This window comes from Protomyctophum parallelum (assembly GCF_964188405.1).
Source record: "Protomyctophum parallelum genome assembly, chromosome: 19".
Taxonomy (NCBI): Eukaryota; Metazoa; Chordata; class Actinopteri; order Myctophiformes; family Myctophidae; genus Protomyctophum; species Protomyctophum parallelum.
The window spans coordinates 491848-516760 of record NC_139717.1 but is presented as its reverse complement, the minus strand read 5'-3'; the positions used below and the strand labels follow the sequence as shown (position 1 = coordinate 516760).

Here is a 24913-nt window from a genome sequence, read left to right as displayed (position 1 = left end):
CTACCAGCCGTAGGTCTTCTGTGGTTTGGGCAGCGGGTCATCAAAGAAGGAGTCTCCCTCCTCGCCCCCCTCCTCCCCCTCCTCCTCCTCCTCCTCCAGGTCTAGCGCCCTCCTCAGGACGGACGAGGAACTGCTGGGGGCGTCGCCGGGCCTGGGACCCGCGGCATCACCTTTGACCCCGGACCCCGGGGAGGTCACGCTGGGGTCACCGCGGGACAGCTCCACTCCCTGAAAAATAAAAAAAAGTAAAACAAGAATTTAATAATTTATTAAAAAAAAGAAAAGCTCAGATTAAGGAACACAGGAGAGGAGAGGAGAGGAGAGGAGAGGAGAGGAGAGGGGAGGGGAGGGGAGGGGAGGGGAGGGGAGGGGAGGGGAGGGGAGGGGAGGGGAGGGGAGGGGAGGGGAGGGGAGGGGAGGGGAGGGGAGGGGAGGAGAGGAGAGGGGAGGGTTTTAAACCTGTACGGCGACCTTGAGTGCCCTGAAAGGCGCCTTATAAATAAAATGTATTATTATTATTATTATTATTAGGGGAGGGGAGGGGAGGAGAGGAGAGGAGAGGAGAGGAGAGGAGAGGAGAGGAGAGGAGAGGAGAGGAGAGGAGAGGAGAGGAGAGGAGAGGAGAGGAGAGGAGAGGAGAGGAGAGGAGAGGAGAGGAGAGGAGAGGAGAGGAGAGGAGAGGAGAGGAGAGGAGAGGAGAGAGGAGAGGAGAGGAGAGGAGAGGAGAGGTCGACGGGTGGGAAATTTGGAATATAGTGTTTTTTATTGGCCTAAAATATTGTCTATATACATATATTCATGAATCCACTTGCTGACGGCTGTGGTATTGGGCAAACTCACACACACAACCACACACACAGCCACACACAGCCACACACACACACACACACACACACACAGCCACACACAACCACACACACAGCCACACACAGCCACACACACACACACACACACACACACACACACACACAGCCACACACAACCACACACACAGCCACACACAGCCACACACACACACACACACACACACACACACAGCCACACACAACCACACACACAGCCACACACACACACACACACACACACACACACACACTAAGGTTGGGCGATATGCCAATTTTTTTTAACCGCCCATCGTCTGACCAAGAATCGGCGATTGACGATGTATTCGTGTCATAAAAGTAAAGTGAGAACAGCTCAGATCTACAAGCTCTTAAGCTGCCTGTTTTTGCAGCTCCGTTCGCTAGGCGTTGAGAGCTTGTAGATCAGTCTGTTTCTGCTGCGCAGCCAGGGTAACTTGCTCCCTTGCCTCCGCGCACCGGTCTGTCGGAGGCTCGAAGCGGAGCCCACAAGCTCCTGCGGCCGGGCTGATCCACAGGCTCTCAAGGCATTGCGTCCTGCCTGTTTTTGCAGTGCCGTTCGCTACGCGTTGAGAGCTTGTAGATCTGTCCATTTTTGCAGCGCTGGTGTCGGGGTTCGTTCACGTTGATGATCCCCGAGCCTATACAGTGGAGAAGTCTTGAGCACAGGCTCAGAGGGGCGCTAACTCTAAGCTAAGCGCTAAGCTAACGTTGCCCGAGCCTATACAGTATAGGCTCGGGGATCGTTAGCTTAGCTTAGCGTGTAGCTACTGTTTCAACACACTGAACTAACTTCATCTATACTAACACTACCAGCCTGTTTTTTATTTTTTTCCCCCGACTTCACGGGTGGCGCATTGGGATTGTGATGAGACACGAGACAGCAGTGTGCATTCTGTTGTGACTGTATATTATTAAACTGCATGGGTCTGGACTCCGGAGCTTAAACAACATGTAGGCTACAGCCTCCCTCGGCTCTTACGGCTGCCGTTAGTGCCGTTCCCCGACCGATGCTGCTGACTGCTGAGTGCGGGGAGTCGGACTGTGGGAGCATACCATTATAACGGGAGGAGGGGATTTCCACCCGGCGGCTTGCTGGCCCAAATTGATTCACATGCTGCTCACACTTTACAGGTTAATTGGGCTAAATCGTCCCGAAAAATCGCCTAATAAAAATATTCGGCGATTGGATTCGTATATTCGCGATTGACGATGTATTCGTATCGTCACCCAACCCTAACACACACACACACACAGCCACACACAACCACACACACAGCCACACACAGCCACACACACACACACACACACAGCCACACACAACCACACACACAGCCACACACAGCCACACACACACACACACACACACACACACACACAGGGCCATGGAGACGCACCTTACTGGTCATCTTCTCCTCAAACCTGGTGGACGGACGGCTCACCTCGCAGGCGTCTCCCACCACCTACAATGACACCACACAGTTAGCCCATTCTGACCTGAGATCAGATTCTACCTGAACAACGACACCACACAGTTAGCCCATTCTGACCTGAGATCAGATTCTACCTCCCACGACCTGAACAATGACACCACACAGTTAACACATTCTGACCTGAGATCAGATTCTATCTCCCACCACCTGAACAATGACACCACACTGTTAGCCCATTCTGACCTGAGATCAGATTCTATCTCCCACGACCTGAACAATGACACCACACAGTTAACACATTCTGACCTGAGATCAGATTCTACCTGAACAATGACACCACACTGTTAACACATTCTGACCTGAGATCAGATTCTATCTGACCAATGACACCACACTGTTAACAAATTCTGACCTGAGATCAGATTCTATCTCCCACGACCTGAACAATGACACCACACTGTTAACACATTCTGACCTGAGATCAGATTCTACCTGAACAATGACACCACACAGTTAACACATTCTGACCTGAGATCAGATTCTACCTGAACAATGACACCACACTGTTAACACATTCTGACCTCAGATCAGATTCTATCTCCCACGACCTGAACAATGACACCACACTGTTAACACATTCTGACCTGAGATCAGATTCTATCTCCCACGACCTGACCAATGACACCACACTGTTAACACATTCTGACCTGAGATCAGATTCTACCTGAACAATGACACCACACTGTTAACACATTCTGACCTCAGATCAGATTCTATCTCCCACGACCTGAACAATGACACCACACTGTTAACACATTCTGACCTGAGATCAGATTCATACAAGGTTTCCACTGGGACACACACTGGTCTGATGAACCCATTCTGACCTGAGATCAGATTCTAAAAAATGTCAGTCGTTCTTCGATTTTTCAAAAATAGCAGACCTACAAGCTCGTAGTGCGCCACTCGGTGGCGCGCTATGAGCTTGTAGATCTGCTATTTTTCAATAGCTAAAAGAATAACATGATGCTAACACCAAAATGGGTTCCCGTTCAGAATGGGTTAACACATTCTGACCTGAGATCAGATTCTAAAAAATGTCTTCTTCATCCTGACAGTTTTCCAATCTGACCTGAGATCAGATTAAAAAAATGTCTTCTACGTTTTAAACTCAAATCTTTGCTTCTGGGGGGTTTCCTGGAATACTATAGCCGATCTATAGCCAAATAGCCGATCAATTGTAGATCTGCTCATTTCTATAGACACATTTAGACACATTTTGAACTTGTGAAATTCTGCACAATGAGTACTTTTACTTTTAGTAATTCAAGTACATTTTGATGCCGATACTTTTACTTGTAACGGAGTAGTTCTAAATTGCAGTATTTGATACTATTACTCAACTCAAGTAAAACAATGGAGTACTTTTTCCACCAATGCTAAAGGTTAACGTGAAGGATTCTTACCACGCTGCGACACTGAGCGAACAGCCGCTTGTACAGGCCCAGGAACTCCTGGAAGTCTGTCTCTGTGTCAGAAAAAGACACAGAAAGACATCAATATGTTCAGTCTGTCTCTGTGTCAGTCAAACACACAAAGACATCAATATGTTCAGTCTGTCTCTGTGTCAGTCAAACACACACAAAGACATCAATATGTTCAGTCTGTCTGTGTGTCAGTCAAACACACACAAAGACATCAATATGTTCAGTCTGTCTGTGTGTCAGTCAAACACACACAAAGACATCAATATGTTCAGTCTGTCTCTGTGTCAGTCAAACACACACAAAGACATCAATATGTTCAGTCTGTCTCTGTGTCAGTCAAACACACACAAAGACATCAATATGTTCAGTCTGTCTCTGTGTCAGTCAAACACACACAAAGACATCAATATGTTCAGTCTGTCTCTGTGTCAGTCACACACACACAAAGACATCAATATGTTCAGTCTGTCTCTGTCAGTCAAACACAAACAAAGACATCAATATGTTCAGTCTGTCTCTGTGTCAGTCACACACACACAAAGACATCAATATGTTCAGTCTGTCTCTGTCAGTCAAACACAAACAAAGACATCAATATGTTCAGTCTGTCTCTGTCAGTCAAACACACACAAAGACATCAATATGTTCAGTCTGTCTCTGTGTCAGTCAAACACACACAAAGACATCAATATGTTCAGTCTGTCTCTGTGTCAGTCAAACACACACAAAGACATCAATATGTTCAGTCTGTCTCTGTCAGTCAAACACACACAAAGACATCAATATGTTCAGTCTGTCTCTGTGTCAGTCAAACACACACAAAGACATCAATATGTTCAGTCTGTCTCTGTCAGTCAAACACACAGAAAGACATCAATATGTTCAGTCTGTCTCTGTGTCAGTCAAACACACAGAAAGACATCAATATGTTCAGTCTGTCTCTGTGTCAGTCAAACACACACAAAGACATCAATATGTTCAGTCTGTCTCTGTCAGTCAAACACACAGAAAGACATCAATATGTTCAGTCTGTCTCTGTGTCAGTCAAACACAGACAAAGACATCAATATGTTCAGTCTGTCTCTGTCAGTCACACACACAGAAAGACATCAATATGTTCAGTCTGTCTCTGTGTCAGTCAAACACACACAAAGACATCAATATGTTCAGTCTGTCTCTGTGTCAGTCAAACACACAGAAAGACATCAATATGTTCAGTCTGTCTCTGTGTCAGTCAAACACACACAAAGACATCAATATGTTCAGTCTGTCTCTGTGTCAGTCAAACACACACAAAGACATCAATATGTTCAGTCTGTCTCTGTGTCAGTCAAACACACACAAAGACATCAATATGTTCAGTCTGTCTCTGTGTCAGTCAAACACACAGAAAGACATCAATATGTTCAGTCTGTCTCTGTGTCAGTCAAACACACACAAAGACATCAATATGTTCAGTCTGTCTCTGTCAGAAAAACACACAGACAGACGTCAATATGTTCAGTCTGTCTCTGTGTCAGTCAAACACACAGAAAGACATCAATATGTTCAGTCTGTCTCTGTGTCAGTCAAACACACACAAAGACATCAATATGTTCAGTCTGTCTCTGTGTCAGTCAAAAACACACAAAGACATCAATATGTTCAGTCTGTCTCTGTGTCAGTCAAACACACACACAAAGACATCAATATGTTCAGTCTGTCTCTGTGTCAGTCAAACACACACACAGACATCAATATGTTCAGTCTGTCTCTGTGTCAGTCAAACACACACAAAGACATCAATATGTTCAGTCTGTCTCTGTCAGTCAAACACACACAAAGACATCAATATGTTCAGTCTGTCTGTGTGTCAGTCAAACACACACAAAGACATCAATATGTTCAGTCTGTCTCTGTGTCAGTCAAACACACACAAAGACATCAATATGTTCAGTCTGTCTCTGTGTCAGAAAAACACACAGAAAGACATCAATATGTTCAGTCTGTCTCTGTGTCAGTCAAACACACAGAAAGACATCAATATGTTCAGTCTGTCTCTGTCAGTCAAACACACACAAAGACATCAATATGTTCAGTCTGTCTCTCTGTCAGTCAAACACACACAAAGACATCAATATGTTCAGTCTGTCTCTGTGTCAGTCAAACACAGAAAGACATCAATATGTTCAGTCTGTCTCTGTGTCAGTCAAACACACAGAAAGACATCAATATGTTCAGTCTGTCTCTGTCAGTCAAACACACACAAAGACATCAATATGTTCAGTCTGTCTCTGTGTCAGTCAAACACAGAAAGACATCAATATGTTCAGTCTGTCTCTGTGTCAGTCAAACACACAGAAAGACATCAATATGTTCAGTCTGTCTCTGTGTCAGTCAAACACACACAAAGACATCAATATGTTCAGTCTGTCTCTGTCAGTCAAACACACACAAAGACATCAATATGTTCAGTCTGTCTCTGTGTCAGTCAAACACACACAAAGACATCAATATGTTCAGTCTGTCTCTGTGTCAGAAAAACACACACAAAGACATCAATATGTTCAGTCTGTCTCTGTGTCAGTCAAACACACACAAAGACATCAATATGTTCAGTCTGTCTCTGTGTCAGTCAAACACACACACAGACATCAATATGTTCAGTCTGTCTCTGTCAGTCAAACACACAGAAAGACATCAATATGTTCAGTCTGTCTCTGTGTCAGTCAAACACACACAAAGACATCAATATGTTCAGTCTGTCTCTGTGTCAGTCACACACACAGAAAGACATCAATATGTTCAGTCTGTCTCTCTGTCAGTCAAACACACAGAAAGACATCAATATGTTCAGTCTGTCTCTGTGTCAGTCAAACACACAGAAAGCATAGACTGTAAAAAATATGGACAAAGCGTTCCCCGGGTCTAACATGAACGTAAAATGAAGCCTGTAATAATATGCTAATTCCTGATGTAAGTCGCCATCTTTGGTACCAGCTGGCCATTGGCTGGCTCCGTTTTGTATACCAGCTGGTCATTGGCTGCCCAGACAACGAGGCGGGACTTCCCCCCTTCTTCTCCGTTGGTTTTTATTTTGACTCGAGTGGGAGGGGAATCCCGATCATAGACTGTAATGGTAGCCACGCCCCTCAGAACATACGCGATGGTTTTTTTTCTTTATGGTCATTTTTTTAATTAATGGGACCATAATTTTCCAAAAAGAATATTATGACATTAGAAATGAGACTTTAAACTAGTGACTGGAAGAAGAAAGTATTCATGACCATGTTTATTAAGGTAATACAGTCTAGGTGAAGTTGGGCCAAAATACATGGGCCTCTATGGAGCTATGGGGCTTTTTGGGTCCGGTCCAGCGCCACAACAGGCCATTATATGAACTACCGATTTCAAATGAGGCTTCACGAAATATCTGGCTGACTGCCCCCCTGACAGAAAGACATCAATATGTTCAGTCTGTCTCTGTGTCAGAAAAGCACACAGAAAGACATCAATATGTTCAGTCTGTCTCTGTGTCAGTCAAACACACACAAAGACATCAGTATGTTCAGTCTGTCTCTGTGTCAGTCAAACACACACAAAGACATCATCAATATGTTCACACACACACATTCACACACCGATGGCGGAGAAAACCATGCAAGGCACCAACCAGCACATCGGGAGCAATTAGGGGTTCAGAGTCTTGCTCAAGGACACTTTGACACTAACTCTGGGGGAGCCCACAGGGTTCGAACTGGCAACCTTGCGGTTCCCAAACGCAGCCACTCTACCCCTGAGCCAACGCCGCCCGCCTGCTATTTTTGCTACTGTTGTATGTTGACATTGTGGTTAGTTATATGGTGACATATTTCAGTTGTATTCTCATAATCAGAGGTGTAGGCTGAAGCCGAGGCTCATTTTGCCTGACCCTTAAACATTGTAGAACAAGGTGTTACAATAACCTGTTACAATGACCTGTTACAATGACCTACAGGAGAAGAATACTTACTCTTCCGCGAGGCTTTGTCTGTGGTCTTCAGTTCATCACTGACGAAACTCTCCAACATGTTCCTGTAATTACAACCAAACGAGTTAACCCATTGTGGGCGGGCACCCCTTTTGGTGTTAGCATTATGTTATGCTTCAGCTATTGAAAAATAGCAGATCTACAAGCTCTTAGCGCGCCACCGAGTGGCGCGCTAAGAACTTGTAGGTCTGCTATTTTTGAAAAATCGAAGAGCGACTGACATTTAGAAACATGGCTTTTTCAGAAAACTGTCAGGATGTAGAAGACGTTTTTAGAATCTGATCTCAGGTCAGAATGTGGTTAAGACGTCTGACTTTCATGACAAGGTGATGCACGCACGGATGCACGCACGCACGCACGCACGCATGCACGCACGCTCACACGCATGCTCGCACGCACGCACGCATGCACGCACGCTCACACGCATGCACGCACGCATGCACGCACGCTCACACGCAGAAGTTGCATCCATATATTGTATTGTGTGTGAACGTACTTGTTGAAATGAGGGAACAGATCACTGAAGACACATCTGAGGTCTTCCTTCAGAACGCCTCCGCTCCTGTCCTGCACACAGCAACAGAACACACTGTGAGCACCGTGTGTGTGTGTGTGTGTGTGTGTGTGTGTGCGTGTGTGTGTGTGTGTGTGTGTGTGTGTGTCAGTGTTGTTTTCGTCGACTAAAACTAAGACGAAAAATGTTCGTCGACTACCTTTTTCCACTGAAGAAAACTACATGGAAACTAAATGAAAACTAAGCTACGGTGACCAAAACTATAAGACTAAATATACTGACAATTTCGTCAACAAATAAAAACTAGACTGTTAGGAATGTTAGGAAGGGACTAGTGGACAACAGATCCAGTATAAGTCATTTTACACTTGGTTGCATGCTTCAGCAAGTGTACGACGGCATCAAGACCCGCCAAAATACATTTTAGTCGACTAAATCAACTGTAGATTTAGTCGACTAAAATCTTATGACATTTAGTCGACTAACTAAACTAAACACTAAGACATTTCCAGGTGACTAAAATGTGACTAAAACTAAATGAAGTTTCAGTCCAAAGACTATGACTAAAACTAAAATAGAAATTTGCTGCCAAAAACAACATTGGTGTGTGTGTGTGTGTGTGTGTGTGTGTGTGTGTGTGTGTGTGTGAGGGTGTGTGTGTGCGTGTGTGTGTGTGTGTGTGTGTGTGTGCGTGTGCGTGTCACCTTATCATAAAAGTCAAACTTCTTCCTGGCGTCTGCAATTTGCTTTGGGGACAGTTCCTATTCGGAGAACAAGAGGGAGACATTTATATCTGTCTAACGTGCATAGCAGTAGTAGTAGTAATAATAATAAAAAAGGTATATTCAGTGATTTCACTTAACCAATTCTGACCTGAGATCAGATTCATATGAGGTTTCCACTGGACACACACTGGTCTGATTAACCCATTCTGACCTGAGATCAGATTCTAAAAATGTCAGTCGCTCTTCGATTTTTCAAAAATAGCAGACCTACAAGCTCGTAGCGCGCCACTCGGTGGCGCGCTACGAGCTTGTAGATCTGCTATTTTTTCAATAGCTAACTAAAGCATATCATGATGCTATAACACCAAAATGGGTTCCCGTTCAGAATGGGTTAATTCAAAAATAACTTTTTCTTCTTTTTCTGTGATAATGCTGTTGACCCGTTGCGTGTCCAGGCACTACTGTACATGCGTGTGCGTGTGCATATCTTGTTACCGGGCGGAACGTTTATGTTTTTTGCAAATCACCCAAATCACTGAATGCTCATTTAATATTAATAATATACAGATATGACAATTAACTGAAATATATATGTTTTAAAATGCATAATATCTAATAACTTTCAAAATGTTGTTAAAAATAAATCACACCCGTGTGAACCGAGTGGACTCCCCTCTCTCCATTTTCCTCAAGGGCCATACTTTGACTATAGGGTACCAGGCTGGGGGCCGAGTCGGCACGCGCCAGGTCGAGGTCTTGCCCTGAAAATACTGTATTTCCAGGGCAAGACCCCATTTGAAAAGGACCCCCAGTTTGACATGCAGAGGCTACGGACCCCCCATTTAACCCATTCTGAACGGGAACCCATTTTGGTGTCAGCATCATGTTGTGCTTTAGCTATTTAAAAATAGCAGATCTACAAGCTCATAGCGCGCCACCGAGTGGCGCGCTACGAGCTTGTAGGTCTGCTATTTTTGAAAAATCGAAGAACGACTGACATTTTTTAGAATCTGATCTCAGGTCAGAATGGTTTAATCAGACCAGTGTGTGTCCAGTGGAAACCTCGTATGAATCTGATCTCAGGTCAGAATGGGTTAATGCCATTTATATTACCTGGGACCCCCCCAGGGCTCTTCCAGGGGCCACAAGGGGGCGCTCCGCGAGCCGCAGATGGCCCGCGGGCCGCTAATTGGGGAACCCTGACAGACGAACACGGACATTGCTGGTTGTAGGAGTGGTTGCACCACTCAAAAGATGCCAGATCATTACCTTTGGAATGTTTGTAGTTTTGTCTCCCTGGTAACAGATGAGCAGGGGGGGGGGTGTGTGTGAGAGAGGGAAAAAATATATAACTACATTTACACAATATGACCTCAGAGGAGCAGAAAGCAGGGCTCCAGACTAACCTTTTTCACCAACGTCCCGGAACCGTCCCAAAATACAATTTGAACCGTACCAAAGTAAATGTATACAGTCCCGGGAAAATAAAAGTACAAAAAAAGCACCACTCAAATTTGTGAAATTAATAACTGTATTCCTATTGTAACAGAAATACAATGAAGACAAACAAATAATGTACTGCATGTATTGAATACATGCAGTACATTATTTGTTTGGCTTCATGTTTCTTCTGTAGATACACCGATTTAGTCAAAATGCTCCCAGATGAAAAATAGGGCTTGGTTAAAAATGTTAATCGAATTAATCAGAGGCTTAGCCAATCAATAGTGTCTACAGTAGCTTATAAAACTTTGGTGGTAGGCTACTTGATCAAGACCAACAGATAAACATGCAGCAATGCAGGTATATGAAAACTCAAATGGGTGGCATGAGAAAACAAATAAAATCAACTTTATTAGGGGGAATACTAAGACGAAGGAATAAATAAATCAATAATATCAACAATCGACAATAAAAACTGTGGAATGAGAGCGTTTTGGGGAGTGCCTTCCAGTGTTGTTTTCGTCGACTAAAACTAAGACGAAAAATGTTCGTCGACCACCATTTTTCACTGACGAAAACTAAATGGAAACTAAATGAAAACTAAGCTACGATGACTGAAACTAAGACTAAATATACTGACAATTTCGTCAACAAATAAAAACTAGACTAAAATGGACTAGTGGACAAGAGATCCAGTATAAATGAATTTACACTTGGTTGCATGCTGAAAATAGTCGATCTACAAGCCCACAACGCGTCGCAGCGCGACGCGTTGTGGGCTTGTAGATCGACTATTTTCAGCAAGTGTAAAATATGTCATTTCGACGGCATCAAGGCCGGACAAAATACATTTTAGTCGACTAAATCAACTGTAGATTTAGTCGACTAAAATTGCGTGACATTTAGTCGACTTAAACTAGACTAACACTAAGACATTCCAGGTGACTAAAATGTGACTAAAACTAAATTAAAACTATTCAAAAGACTATATGACTAAAACTAAAATCAAAATGTGCTGCCAAAAATAACACGGGTGCCTTCCTTCCACAGCGTTGGGGCAGAAACTCTCTCTCTCTCTCTCTCTCTCCACCACTCAAAAATAGTGGAAAGCGTAAAAGCGGCCATATCTTCCCGTTCCCGACACCCCGCCCGAGCTTCTATTTTGAAGGAATCCCGGCGCTGATTGGGTTAATGTTTGTGTTGCGGACATTTTGGGGGGACAAAAGCTGCATATAGGAGGGGCTACAGCGCCCCTCAACAATGACCACTCAGCCATACGTTATCGAGGCAGAGAGAGAGAGAGAGAGAGCCTGTTTACTAGCACGGGCCCTGGTGTGACTCCATCCCTAGCCTCTTGTGTTAAAGGCGTAGTGAAATGAAAAAGACGTTTTTCACACTTTTAGACCATATCCGTGGTCATCATATGGGCATACCTAACAATGGATGCGCAAAAAAAAATGGGCAAATTCTATATCAAAAGTCCATAAAAACGATTGTTTTATTTATGTATTAAAACGTTTAAAAACGTGCTGCGTGATGACGTGTAGAGATACACATCGATAAAAGCCAATAAAAAAAATGAAGCTCACCCGTTTAATTCCCCATATCGGCGCAAATCGTCCAACACAGCTGCTACTGATTACAGAAATCCTCCGTTTTTATTCCCATTCAAGATAACATCCAGACAGCGTATTACTCGCTTTCAACTTAATCATCACGCTAAGAATATGTATCTTGGTTGGTTGGTTCAGAAACTTCAGACCGGTGTTTCATGTTGAAACCGTCTGAAACGTCAAAATAAATTGATCGCCATTTCCGTTTCTCCTACTGTCATTATTCTGGGCGGGAACCCATTTTGGTGTTGGCATCATGTTATGCTTTAGCTATTGAAAAATAGCAGATCTACAAGCTCATATCGCGCCACCGAGTGGCGCGATACGAGCTTGTAGGTCTGCTATATTTTTTTAAAATCGAAGAACGACTGACATTTTTATGAATCTGATCTCAGGTCAGAATGGGTTAATCAGACCAGTGTGTGTCCAGTGGAAACCTCGTATGAATCTGATCTGGGGTCAGAATGGGTTAAAGGTGTAGGGACACCTTTAACACATTGAGTACGCCGACTGCCTTCAAAATATAGGCTATAGAATACCGGAGGTGTCTGATCGCTTTTACTTTGAAAGCCATGAACCGGAAACACTTTCCTAAAAAAGTTGACTTTACAAAGTGACCTCAACATCCCCGATCATCTTAATATATTGTTTTACGCTCCAAAAAGCGTTCATATTTTGCGGGAGAGACGGATGAGGAGCAGAAAATAAGTGCCAGCATATCGCTCTATTTATCACCACGGAGAGCGCCCTGGATTAGGAGCTACGAGTCATTCTTTCCGTCTCGCTAACGTGGGAGTCAATAATAAGCTAATAGTTGCACTGAGCGTTAGCATACGGCAAGCGAAAAGCGAAATGCCAAAAAAATAAATAGGAAAAATTCTGAATATTAATATCTCGCCCCGCATCGCTGGGATGTCGCTAGGACGTCCTCAGACGTCCTTAGAACTCTACTCTACTCTACTCTATGACGTTCTCAGGCGTCCTACGTGCTGTAAGTGTTAATGACAGTAGGAGTAACAGTGATACAGAACACACAGTCCAGGTGCATTGTGGGAGTTGTAGTCAATCAGTAGTACCTCAGTGCGCGGTGTGTGTCTTGCCGTCTTGGTCAGGTGCATCAGCAGAGGAGAGTTCCTGTTCACGTCCGTGTCAGACATGCCCAGCTCACCACACACCTGTGTCCGGCTGTCCAGTCCATTTACCTGTAGGAGAAAAAACACCATTCTTAGGGCCGATTCATACTCCTATTTTACCGCTGTTTTGGCGCTGTAGTCCCGAAATGATTTCGGCTCTTCAGAAATTTTCAGTAGCACCGAAGAGCCGAACCGACTTTTATTCGGCTCTAAAATAGGAGTATGAATCAGCCCTTAGTCCGACATGCGTCCGACATGTCGGACATGTGCTGCTCGCGTGCTCGCGGTTACGGCTAGGTTAGGGTTTGAGTAGCTCTGGTCCATAGCCTTCTAGCTGCTTCGATTCTAACCCGGGTCGCTGCCCGCACAGAATACAAAACTCTGACGCTGGCATTCAAAGCAACCAAAGGTATGGCTCCCCCTTATCTTGCAAGTATGATTGAACCCTACAAACCCTCCCGCGCACTCAGATCAGCCAACGCAGGGAAACTGGAAGTACCCTCACTAAAAACGCCGGGATAACAACGCTCCACACGTCCCAAACTCTTCTCCCTTCTGGCTCCAAAACTGTGGAATGCACTTCCCATTGCAGTCAGAACTGCAGCATCACTCCCAATCTTCCGCCGTAGTCTGAAAACCCACCTTTTCAGACTCCATCATGGCCCGTAGCACTTACCCTACCCCCTTAGATAGCATTTCTCTAGACTTAGATAGCATCTGATACAGACTTATAGCATGTTATGTAGACAGCACTATAATAGCATTGTATATAGTCATAGCACGCCATAGTACATATGTATAGCATAGTAGTATATATGTATAGTTTCATTATATAGATATTCCACTGTTACTTTCTTAGCTTACGCATGTTTCATGATAAATGCTTTTTATGTGATGTATTCCCATGCTTTTTGTTCTTGCTTAATGTAAGTCGCTCTGGATTAAGAGCGTCTGCTAAATGCCTACATTGTAAATTGTAACCCTGCAGTATAAGGCTATGGGACTTATTTTTATTTTTATTTTTTTGTAGGTGTTTTCACATGACGCACAATAGACCTACTGTATACCTTCTAGCCTATAATGACATCACAAGACACAAACCACTTTCTATGCCCTTTTTTTAAAGTCCACATACAGAACAGGGACTGCCTAGAGACGTGGTTCCCAAAGTGGGGTCCGGGGACCCCCAGGGGTCCTTGAGGAAGTCCCAGGGGGTCCCCTATAGCTAAATGATCGTTTGGAACTCCTCACTCAGAGTTAAATTAACATTGATTTTACAATATAAATTGGGGTCCCAGAGATAGAAATGCCTTTAAATGGGGGGTCTGTAGCTGAAATGTATGTAAAAATGGGGGAGGTCCTTGAAATTAAACGGGTTGAGAATCACTGCTAGAGCCGTAAAAACCTTCTCTTATGGGGGGGTCCCTGGCATGTCTTTTCAAATGGGGGGTCCCTGGCATGTCTTTTCAAATGGGGGGGTCCCTGGCATGTCTTTTCAAATGGGGGGTCCGCGGGATAATTAGTGTCAATTTGGGGGTCCTTGACATGAAAAAGTTTGGGAAACGCTGGCCTAGAGTTCTCATCGGGCAAGTAAAAACGCGCAAGTTTTCGTCCAGTGATTTCGATGCGTATAATATGTCGTCGTTTGATGTGTATATGCGCTGTGCCAGCGTATGACGTAATGACTACTTGTGCTCAATATGGGAGTGGTGTCAGATTACATACATGTATACGCATTATACCTTTAATCCTCCCGACGCTAAAACATATCGTCATTACGTCACCATCGAAAACCAATTACACTCTGGCATTGGGTCCTTTAAATCCACATCTTTATTACGTCATCATTTAGAGCTGGTTTTTACCAGTTATACCCTGACGTCATTATGCTGCTACCATACATATGCAAAGTAACCACATTATAGAGCACCGAAGTCTGACGTCACTGTCAGTAGAGGGCGCCAGTACACAGGTTCATGTATTTTTTTAGTTGCATTATAATCCCCATAGGGGGGATTTTAGATCGCTTCATATAAGAACTATGTTTGAAAAATAAACCGACCACCCCGGCCTTTCTGTCAGGGTGGTGGCTGTGTGTCGTTAATGATGTTCATTAATATTTGACACAGCCAGTTTCTGGAGAAAATGGAATTAATGTGGCCGCAAAAGCCTTGAAACTACATATGAAGGCAATGTCGCTGCTAATATACGTCACGCCCAGCCGTCAACACATTGCGTTCCTGAGATTCCTCGTTGACGTAAGCTCAGCTGGTGGTGACTCGACTCGTACTAACCACGAAACATTAAATATCAATAAAATAAAAATAAAGTAAGTAATTAACATTCAGTTTCTGTTGTGCGACGGGCAGATGCAGCCACCCCGCCTATACCCAGGAAATGTAGTCTCTGGGTTATTTGACTCGTTTCTAACGCTTATTTTGTTACTCTTTGGGTATATTTGTACATTTCCACCTTCAGTCGATGCTTCATATCCATATGAGTGAAAAGGCCGGGGTGATCGGTTTATTTTTCAAACGCAGTTCTTATATGAAGAACCCCCTATGGGGATTATAATGCAAATAAAAAATACATGAACCTGGGGACTGACGCCCTCTACCGACAGTGATGTCAGGACTTCGGTGCTTTATACCGCTAATCAACTTACAAATGACATATACATAGCTGAGATTTGACAGTTTGTAGCGGTCGACAGTACTTGCGCACTAGTAGGCCATGTATGGCCTACTAGTGCGCAACAAGCAAGTAGGCACTAGGGATGCCACAAAGTGACCATCAGCCAAATCGAATAGTCGACAGCTCTGGCGATTAATAATCGATTAATCGAACCCACCCCCCAAAAAAAACAAAAAACAATATCAGATACAACTTTTAAGATTTTATATTATGCACATGCCATGGTCACATAACAGTGCATGCTTTGATGATTACAGTTTTATAATCAGTTTTGATGAGTTAAACCTTTGTGGAGATCTTCTCAGTGCCATTCAGGATGGAAATGAATGAATTTGCATTTGGATTTGGGGTGAAGTAGTTTCATAAGGGGCTGGTATGAAGTACTTGATATAAAGAGAACATGTTCAGCTCACTTTTTTTTCTGTTCGATATGAAATATTATAATCGATTTTGGAGACTACGATGATTAATCGGAAAATCGATTAATCGGCGGCATCCCTAGTAGGCACCAGTGTTGTTTTTGGCAGCAAATTTCTATTTTAGTTTTAGTCCTAGTTTCTTGAATAGTTTTCACTTAGTTTTAGTCACATTTTAGTCACCTGGAATGTATTAGTGTTAGTCTAGTTTTAGTCGACTAAATGTCATGCAATTTTAGTCGGCTAAATCTACAGGTGATTTAGACTAAAATGTATTTTGGCGGGTCTTGATGCCGTCGTAATGACTGTTTTTACACTTGCTGAAAATAGCCGATCTACAAGCTTGTGAGCTTGTAGATCGGCTATTTTCAGCATGCAACCAAGTGTAAAATGACTTATACTGGATCTCTTGTCCACTAGTCCTTTCCTAACATTTTAGTCTAGTTTTTATTTGTTGACGAAATTGTCAGTACATTTAGTCTTAGTTTTAGTCATAATAGATAGTTTTCATTTAGTTTTCGTCAGTGGAAAAAGGTAGTCGACGAACATTTTTCGTCTTAGTTTTAGTCGACGAAAACAACACTGGCAGGCACTGGACAGAGTGCAGTTCTACTGTAGTTGATACTGTACATTACTGTATGTTCATATTGTACTCACAGAGTTGATCTCTGGTTGGAACACGGCCAGGGTGAAGTCCAGGTTGAACACCTGGAGAAAGTCTATCACCAGACTGGCTACCACACGACCTGCAAGGAACAACCCAATTAACACATTCTGACCTGAGATCAGATTCATACGAGGTTTCCACTGGACACACACTGCTCTGATTAAGCCATTCTGACCCGAGATCAGATTCTAAAAATGTCAGTCGTTCTTCGATTTTTCAAAAATAGCAGACCTACAAGCTCGTAGCGTGCCACTCGGTGGCGCGCTATGAGCTTGTAGATCTGCTATTTTTCAATAGCTAAAGCATAACTTGATGCTAACACCAAAATGGGTTCCCGTTCAGAATGGGATAACAACTAATAAAGTTAAAAATAAATAATTAAATAAAGCTGCCACGATTATGTTGTAAGTATTTTATTTGACATATTTAATAGTTTTTTTTTCAACCAAGGTTCATGTTTTAGGTTGATATTAGAGAAAGTAAAAGATGAGTGTTAATTTTCTTTCATTTGTTGCTTTCTTTCGTTTTAGGGATTTTAGCTGTTTTTGACAGGGGGGGCGGGGGCATTCGAGCATGGGACTAAATATGTATTTCTTTACAAAATGTTATAGCGATTTTTTTTTTTTTAATACAGACCAATCAACATTCAAAGGGTCAGCGGGCCGTTATTGATTCTACAACAGGTCGTTAAGAGGAAGCAATGTGATTGGTTGAAACGGTTTCTAGCCGTTGATCAAACCAGCACCGTTCACCACCTAATCGAAAAACAAATAATTCAGCCGCTCTGTTCTCCCAGAGCCCTAGCAAACTCGGTGGCTAGGCTAGCTAGTTTCTTTGGACATTTGTGGTCGTAGTGACTACATCTGTCATTAAAAAAATATATTTTTTCAGCGGTTTTCTTAGTTTTAAGGGTAACTGTTGTAGAATAGCAATATTACACGAGAGGGTGTTGGTTTAACGTGATTATTGCCACTTCAGTGATGCTTGCGGAACTCGACTCCGTCTCGTTCCTGACCGCATCCCTGCCGTGGCAATAATCACGTTAAACCCACACCCTCTCGTGTAATATATTGCTTAATTAGCCCCCCCGACACCAAGCGGTCAGGGGGGGGGTCTTTTTGTATCAAGATTCACCGTGAACCTTTTTAGGGGATTTAGTCAATTAGTATTATTTTAATCAGAGAGAAAAACTCACCGTCTTTGGTATTGAGGCATTTCTTCAGGTTTTAATCAGAGAGCAAAACTTACCGTCTTTGGTATTGAGGCATTTCTTCAGGTTTTAATCAGAGAGCAAAACTCACCGTCTTTGGTATTGAGGCATTTCTTCAGGTTTTCATTGACAAGCGGTGTTTTGTTCTGTTTCGGGACAAAAGACAAATGGTAGTTAGTTTGTTAGTTGGTTAGTTAGAAGTAGTTAGAAAACTAATATAACTCATTTTGGTTCTTAGCATCATGTTATGCTTTAGCTAATGAAAAAATAGCAGACCTACAAGCTCGTAGCGCGCCACTCGGTGGCGCGCTATGAGCTTGTAGATCTGCTTGTAGATCTGCTATTATGAAAAATCGAAGAACGACTGACATAGAAACATAGCTTTTTCAGAAAACTGTCAGGATGTAGAAGACATTTATAGAATCTGATCTCAGGTCAAAATGGGAATATTAATCACACAATCTTTGCCTACAGCTAAAAGGATTCCCAAACTTGTCATTCCCAAACTTGGCACCCGCCCCCGCCCCAAATAATCATATTTGATCTGGGATCCCCCAGATCCCCCCCCGACAAGTAATTGTTCAAGCAATTGGAATTACATTCAGTTTGACTCTACAAGCCAGGCGCTGTGAGCTTGTAGATTGGTAATTTTCACAATGTGTCTCTTTCTTAATATTTGACAATTAAAAGTCATTAAATGGTCACTTTAGAAACGGGCAGTTACCCTGTACACTTATACTGCACCGTTGAGTGGGAAAACAATGTTGCACATTGACCTGAGGACGTTCTACGTTCGACGTTTACAAATGTCTTCTTAATCCTGACAGTTTTCTGAAAAACCCATGTTTCTATGGGCCGATTCACACTCCTATTTTAGAGCCGAATAAAAGAAAAGAATAAAAGAAAAGAGCCTACAATGTGACGTCATTTGGCTCTGTAGAGCCTACAATGTGACGTCATTTGGCTCTGTAGAGCCTACAATGTGACGTCATTTGGCTCTGTAGAGACTACAATGTGACGTCATTTGGCTCTGTAGAGACTACAATGTGACGTCATTTGGCTCTGTAGAGCCTACAATGTGACGTCATTTGGCTCTGTAGAGCCTACAATGTGACGTCATTTGGCTCTGTAGAGCCTACAATGTGACGTCATTTGGCTCTGTAGAGACTACAATGTGACGTCATTTGGCTCTGTAGAGCCTACAATGTGACGTCATTTGGCTCTGTAGAGCCTACAATGTGACGTCATTTGGCTCTGTAGAGCCTACAATGTGACGTCATTTGGCTCTGTAGAGCCTACAATGTGACGTCATTTGGCTCTGTAGAGCCTACAATGTGACGTCATTTGGCTCTGTAGAGACTACAATGTGACGTCATTTGGCTCTGTAGAGCCTACAATGTGACGTCATTTGGCTCTGTAGACTACAATGTGACGTCATTTGGCTCTGTAGAGCCTACAATGTGACGTCATTTGGCTCTGTAGAGCCTACAATGTGACGTCATTTGGCTCTGTAGAGCCTACAATGTGACGTCATTTGGCTCTGTAGAGCCTACAATGTGACGTCATTTGGCTCTGTAGAGACTACAATGTGACGTCATTTGGCTCTGTAGAGCCTACAATGTGACGTCATTTGGCTCTGTAGAGCCTACAATGTGACGTCATTTGGCTCTGTAGAGACTACAATGTGACGTCATTTGGCTCTGTAGAGCCTACAATGTGACATCATTTGGCTCTGTAGAGCCTACAATGTGACGTCATTTGGCTCTGTAGAGCCTACAATGTGACGTCATTTGGCTCTGTAGAGCCTACAATGTGACATCATTTGGCTCTGTAGAGCCTACATTACAATGTGACGTCATTTGGCTCTGTAGAGCCTACAATGTGACGTCATTTGGCTCTGTAGAGCCTACAATGTGACGTAATTTGGCTCTGTAGAGCCTACAATGTGACGTCATTTGAGGTTCGGGGGGGGGGGGGGGGGGGGGACCGTCCTAAAGTCGGCTCTTCGGTGCTACTGAAAGTTTCTGACGAGTCGAAATCATTTCGGCTCTACAGCGCCAAAACAGCGGTAAAATAGGAGTATGAAAACTGGATTTAGAAGACATTTTTTATAATCTGATCTCAGGTCAAAATGCGTTAAAGAACCACCATTCTTCTGTGCGTTAGAATCTGATCTCAGGTCAGAATGGGTTAACATGTATAACATTTATATTTTTAGATATTAGAAAGACAACATGATGGGACCAATATACCTCCATCTTATCCTGCTCCTCCATGGCCAGGAACACTGCAGCGCGCATCTCTGCCTGCAGGGGGCAGCAGAAACACCATTACATTTCATTCATTACAGAAACTATACATCCGTCTGTGAGACCAAGGTTTGAATCCCAATGGGGGAAGAGACCTAACCTGACTCCGGCGGTATTGAGTTCACAAGTACCCTCCTCCTAGTATATACCTTTAGTGAAAGGATAAGCCCCTTGAGATGTCGCGTCTCATTTTAGACGGGGTCCTCAAAACAGATGCATTGTACAGTACAGTTCACAAAACAATACAAAACAGTATAACCCACCTCTTCAGACTCCACCATGGCCCATAGCACTTACCCTATAGCCTAGCCCCTTAGATAGCACTTTATGTAGAGTTAGATAGTATTTTAGACAGACTTATAGCTCGTTACGTAGACGGCACTAGAATTGCATTTTATGTAGTCATAGCACTTTATAGTACACATGTATATTGTATAATATATAATATAGCATAGTATGTTATAGTTGACATAGATACTCCACTGTTACGTTCTTAGTTTATACATGTTTCATGATAACTACTTTTTATATATGTGATGTATGCCATGCTTTTGTTTTTGCTTAATGTAAGTCGCTCTGGATCAAGAGCGTCTGCTAAATGCCTACATTGTAAATTGTATAAACATACATACAGACAGGACAAAACAAAACAAAACCAAAGCTCTCCCAAAGATAGCAGCTCCCCTCTGCCTGCATCTGGTCTCTCTCAAGCAGGAACCATGAACCCGAAGCAGCGGGACAAAAAGTTGATATCTCCATCATAATGTTAAGTAATGATAATACGTTGTAGTCTTCTTAGGTAGGTTGTGTGTACATGTGCGTTCAATATGTCACCAGTCTCGTGTTGATCCCACCTCTAGCGGCTCGGAGAAACAAGAGAATTGGTTGGATGGCACTTACACGCGCCTTCTAATGAGAGCACACAATCTGTCTTGGAAGAGAAGAGCCACCCATCGACTAATCTAATATACGGCAACCTTCCTATGTTTGTTTTTTATATATATTTTTTATCCCACAATTTTGTAACCCATTTTTCACCCCTGTGTCAATCATCTAATGTGATCCTGGGCTCTACACACCCTCCACCAACCTAGTCCCCATATATGGGGGACAAGGGGAGAGCAACCTAGTCCCCATATATGGGGGACAAGGGGAGACCAACCTAGTCCCCATATATGGGGGACAAGGGGAGACCAACCTAGTCCCCATATATGGGGGACAAGGGGAGAGCAACGGACTTGAACTCATGCTTCCTTCATGCCCGAGTGTCCAAGTTGCTCCTTTACAACCTGACAGGGGGGAGTTTCCCTGGTTGGACGTAGCGCGTGGAAGGAACACGTTATTCCAACCAGTTCCTTTCCCCTCCATCAGGCGCCCCGGCTGGCCAGGGGGAGGCAGTTTAGTGATCAGGATTACTGCATGTTTTTTGTGAGGGTACCTACCCTAGGGGACACGGGGAGAACATGCAAACTCCACACAGAAAGGCCCTTTCGCCAACCCCGCCTTCGGGTATGGGCACTGATGACGCGGAGGAGGAAACGCCGCCAGCACCCACAGCGCCCCGAGCGGGAATCGAACCCGACAGCACTACCAACTGTGCCACCGTGCCCCCTCAACCTTCCTATGTTAACTTTATGAACTGTTAACATACATTGGACACAAAAAGACAATAACTAATTCTAATACTAGTCATTAAGTACTAGTCATTTAATACTATAGTCAATACTATATCAGTATTATGATATTAACATGAGGGTGAAGGTGAGGGCCACCCTGTTTGATTGTCTGATTGTCTGAATCAACTTTGTTTGTGTTTGTCTACGTACTAAAAGAGTGACTTTGAGAGCTGTTTCCGTGTACAATGTAAGTCAATAAGGTACATATTTTTAATTATCAATTTCTAATCACTGGAACGTTTTTTTTTTTTAATGTCTTGTCCACATTTGGAGTTACATCATGGCAACCCAAACCTAAAAAGTGTCAACCCCTGCATATCATTCAATAGAGGGTATGCGCGTGACATCAGCGTACCTGGAAGTTATGCGAGAACGCCTACTCAGTGGCAAAAAAACATTTTGTACACTCTCAGAGTTAAATTAACATTGATTTTTACAATATAAACCTGGGGGTCCCAGAGGTAGAAATGCCATTAAATGGGGGTCCGTTAGAGTTAGACTAATGCATGTCAAAGTGGCTGGGGGTCCTTGAAATTAAACGGGTTGAGAATCACTGCTATATAGAGCCGTAAAAATCTTCTCTTATGTGGGGGGGGTCGGGGGCCTGGCATATCTCTTCAAATGGGGGGCTAATTAGTTTGGGAACCACTGTCGTAGCGGCTAGAGGCGAATACTGGAACACTCGCAGTAAAAAGATACTCCTGTGGAAAGGCTATATTATTTTACTTATATTGAACCTATAAACAATTTAGTATTATTTTGTATATGTAAGGTTTTGCCCCCTCAAATGGTACCTCGTCAGATAATCCCCACATATCCTACAACAACTTCTGTACTTAAGGCTGTCTGCTGTCATGAACGTTTATAGTTAGAGAAATTCAAAGTAGCTAGCTAGCAGGCTAGTAATGTGGGAGTGAAGCCAAAACATGTGTGTGTATATATATATAGCTGCAGCATCAACGCGGCGGTGGTTTTTTCAATTAAATAAATACATAAATAAACAAACAGTATAATATTTATTTATACCTTGAGCTTGTTGAGGATGCCGTTGTTCTCCAGGTTCTGGATCAGCAGGTCTCTGAGCTCCGTGTCGTCCTCTGTGGCAGACATGATGCTATAATGCTAATGTTTATAATGACATTAAAATGTAAACAGCTAGTCTGTGTGTGTCTCCTCCTCTCCTCGGTCTCATCCACTAATACTCTCAGTAATGTGGTTAAAATAAAAGGTTTATTCAGTTGCTAATGCTAATGTGCTAATGTTTATAATGACATTAAAATGTAAACAGCTAGTCTGTGTGTCTCCTCCTCTCCTCGACTCCTCGGTCTCATCCACTAATATACTCAGTAATGTGTTTAAAACAAAAGGTTTGTTCAGTTGGTTGTGGTTTAACTGATGTAGTTTAATACTCTAAGCTCTTGGCTTCCTAGACGACCACAACAACAACACAACAAACACACTGACGCGACCCGGAAGTTGTTTGTTTTAAGGTTCAGGTCATTATTGTTGAGGTGTGCATACCGCCACCTACTGGACCGGAGTGTGTGTGTAGGGGGGGGGGGGGGGGGGGTTCGGCATTGATTTGGCCCTGATAATAAATCAGTGTTGTTTTCGTCGACTAAAACTTAGACGAAAGATGTTCGTCGACTACCTTTTTTCACTGACTAAAACTAAATAAAAACGAATCTATGGTGACTAAAACTAAGACTAAATATAGGCCTACTGACAATTTCGTCAACAAATAAAAACTAGACTAAAATGTTAGGAAGGGACTAGTGGACAAGAGATCCAGTTTTATGCTGGGTTGCATGCTGAAAATAGCATGCAACCATGCAACCAAAGTGTAAAATATGTCATTACAACGACATCAAGGCCTGTCAAAACACATTTTAGTCGACTAAATCAACTGTAGATTTAGTCGACTGAAACCGTATGACATTTAGTCGACTAAAACTAGACTAAACACTAGAACATTCCAGGCGACTAAAATGTGACTAAAACTAAGTGAAAACTATTCAAGAGACTATGACTAAAACTAAAATAGAAATTTGCTGCCAAAAACAACACTGTAATTAATACATTAATGCTTAAAAACTGTTAATAGATGATAGTTCTTGATGATGTACAGCAGTGGTTCCCAAACCCTTTCATGTCAAGGACCCCCACACACATTGGCACTAATCATTTGAAAAGATATGGTATGGCTTCAGGGACCCTCATAATAAGAGAAGATTTGTATGAGCTCTAGCAGTGATTCTCTACCCGTTTCCTTTCAAGGACCCCCAGTTTCAATCAAATGCATTAGTCTACGGACCCCCATTTAATCGCACATTTATATCTCTGGGACCCCCGATTTATAATTGTGAAATCAATGTTAATTTAACACGGGTCCATGTGGTTCCATTTGTACACTCTCAGAGTTACAGACCCATAAGGTTCCATTTAGCTGGGGACCCCCTGGAACTCTCTCAGGGACCCCTCAAGGACCCCACTTTGGGAACCACTGATGTAGAAGAACCAGAAGAATAAGAAATGCAACCATATTTAGTGTGGTTGCCATAAGACTGTAGTATTTACAGTGTGGTTGCCATAGGCAACCACACTGTATTATTTATTCCGTATGTCCTTTATAGGGTCGGTGTGATTTGATTGGCTGAGCACAGAATGTGATGTATGACGATAAGAGCAACCCTCACTTCACAAAGTTCACACAAGTGTGATTTT

At 43.0% G+C, this 24913-nt stretch overlaps 1 protein-coding gene across 1 annotated transcript; it reads right to left on the bottom strand.

Moving 5' to 3' along the window:
- cep43 (centrosomal protein 43) lies at positions 1-23482 on the bottom strand (the record flags this gene model as incomplete). Its single annotated transcript, XM_083789849.1, has 12 exons — positions 23216-23482; positions 20457-20510; positions 18296-18350; positions 16985-17073; positions 13161-13286; positions 10298-10324; positions 9008-9064; positions 8286-8356; positions 7772-7833; positions 3760-3821; positions 2258-2323; positions 1-228 (listed from the first exon to the last, which is right to left on the bottom strand). Exons 1-12 carry the CDS (start codon positions 23297-23299, stop codon positions 1-3), a joined length of 981 nt encoding a protein of 326 aa, XP_083645975.1. The 5' UTR covers positions 23300-23482.
- Between the last annotated feature and the right edge of the window lie 1431 nt (positions 23483-24913).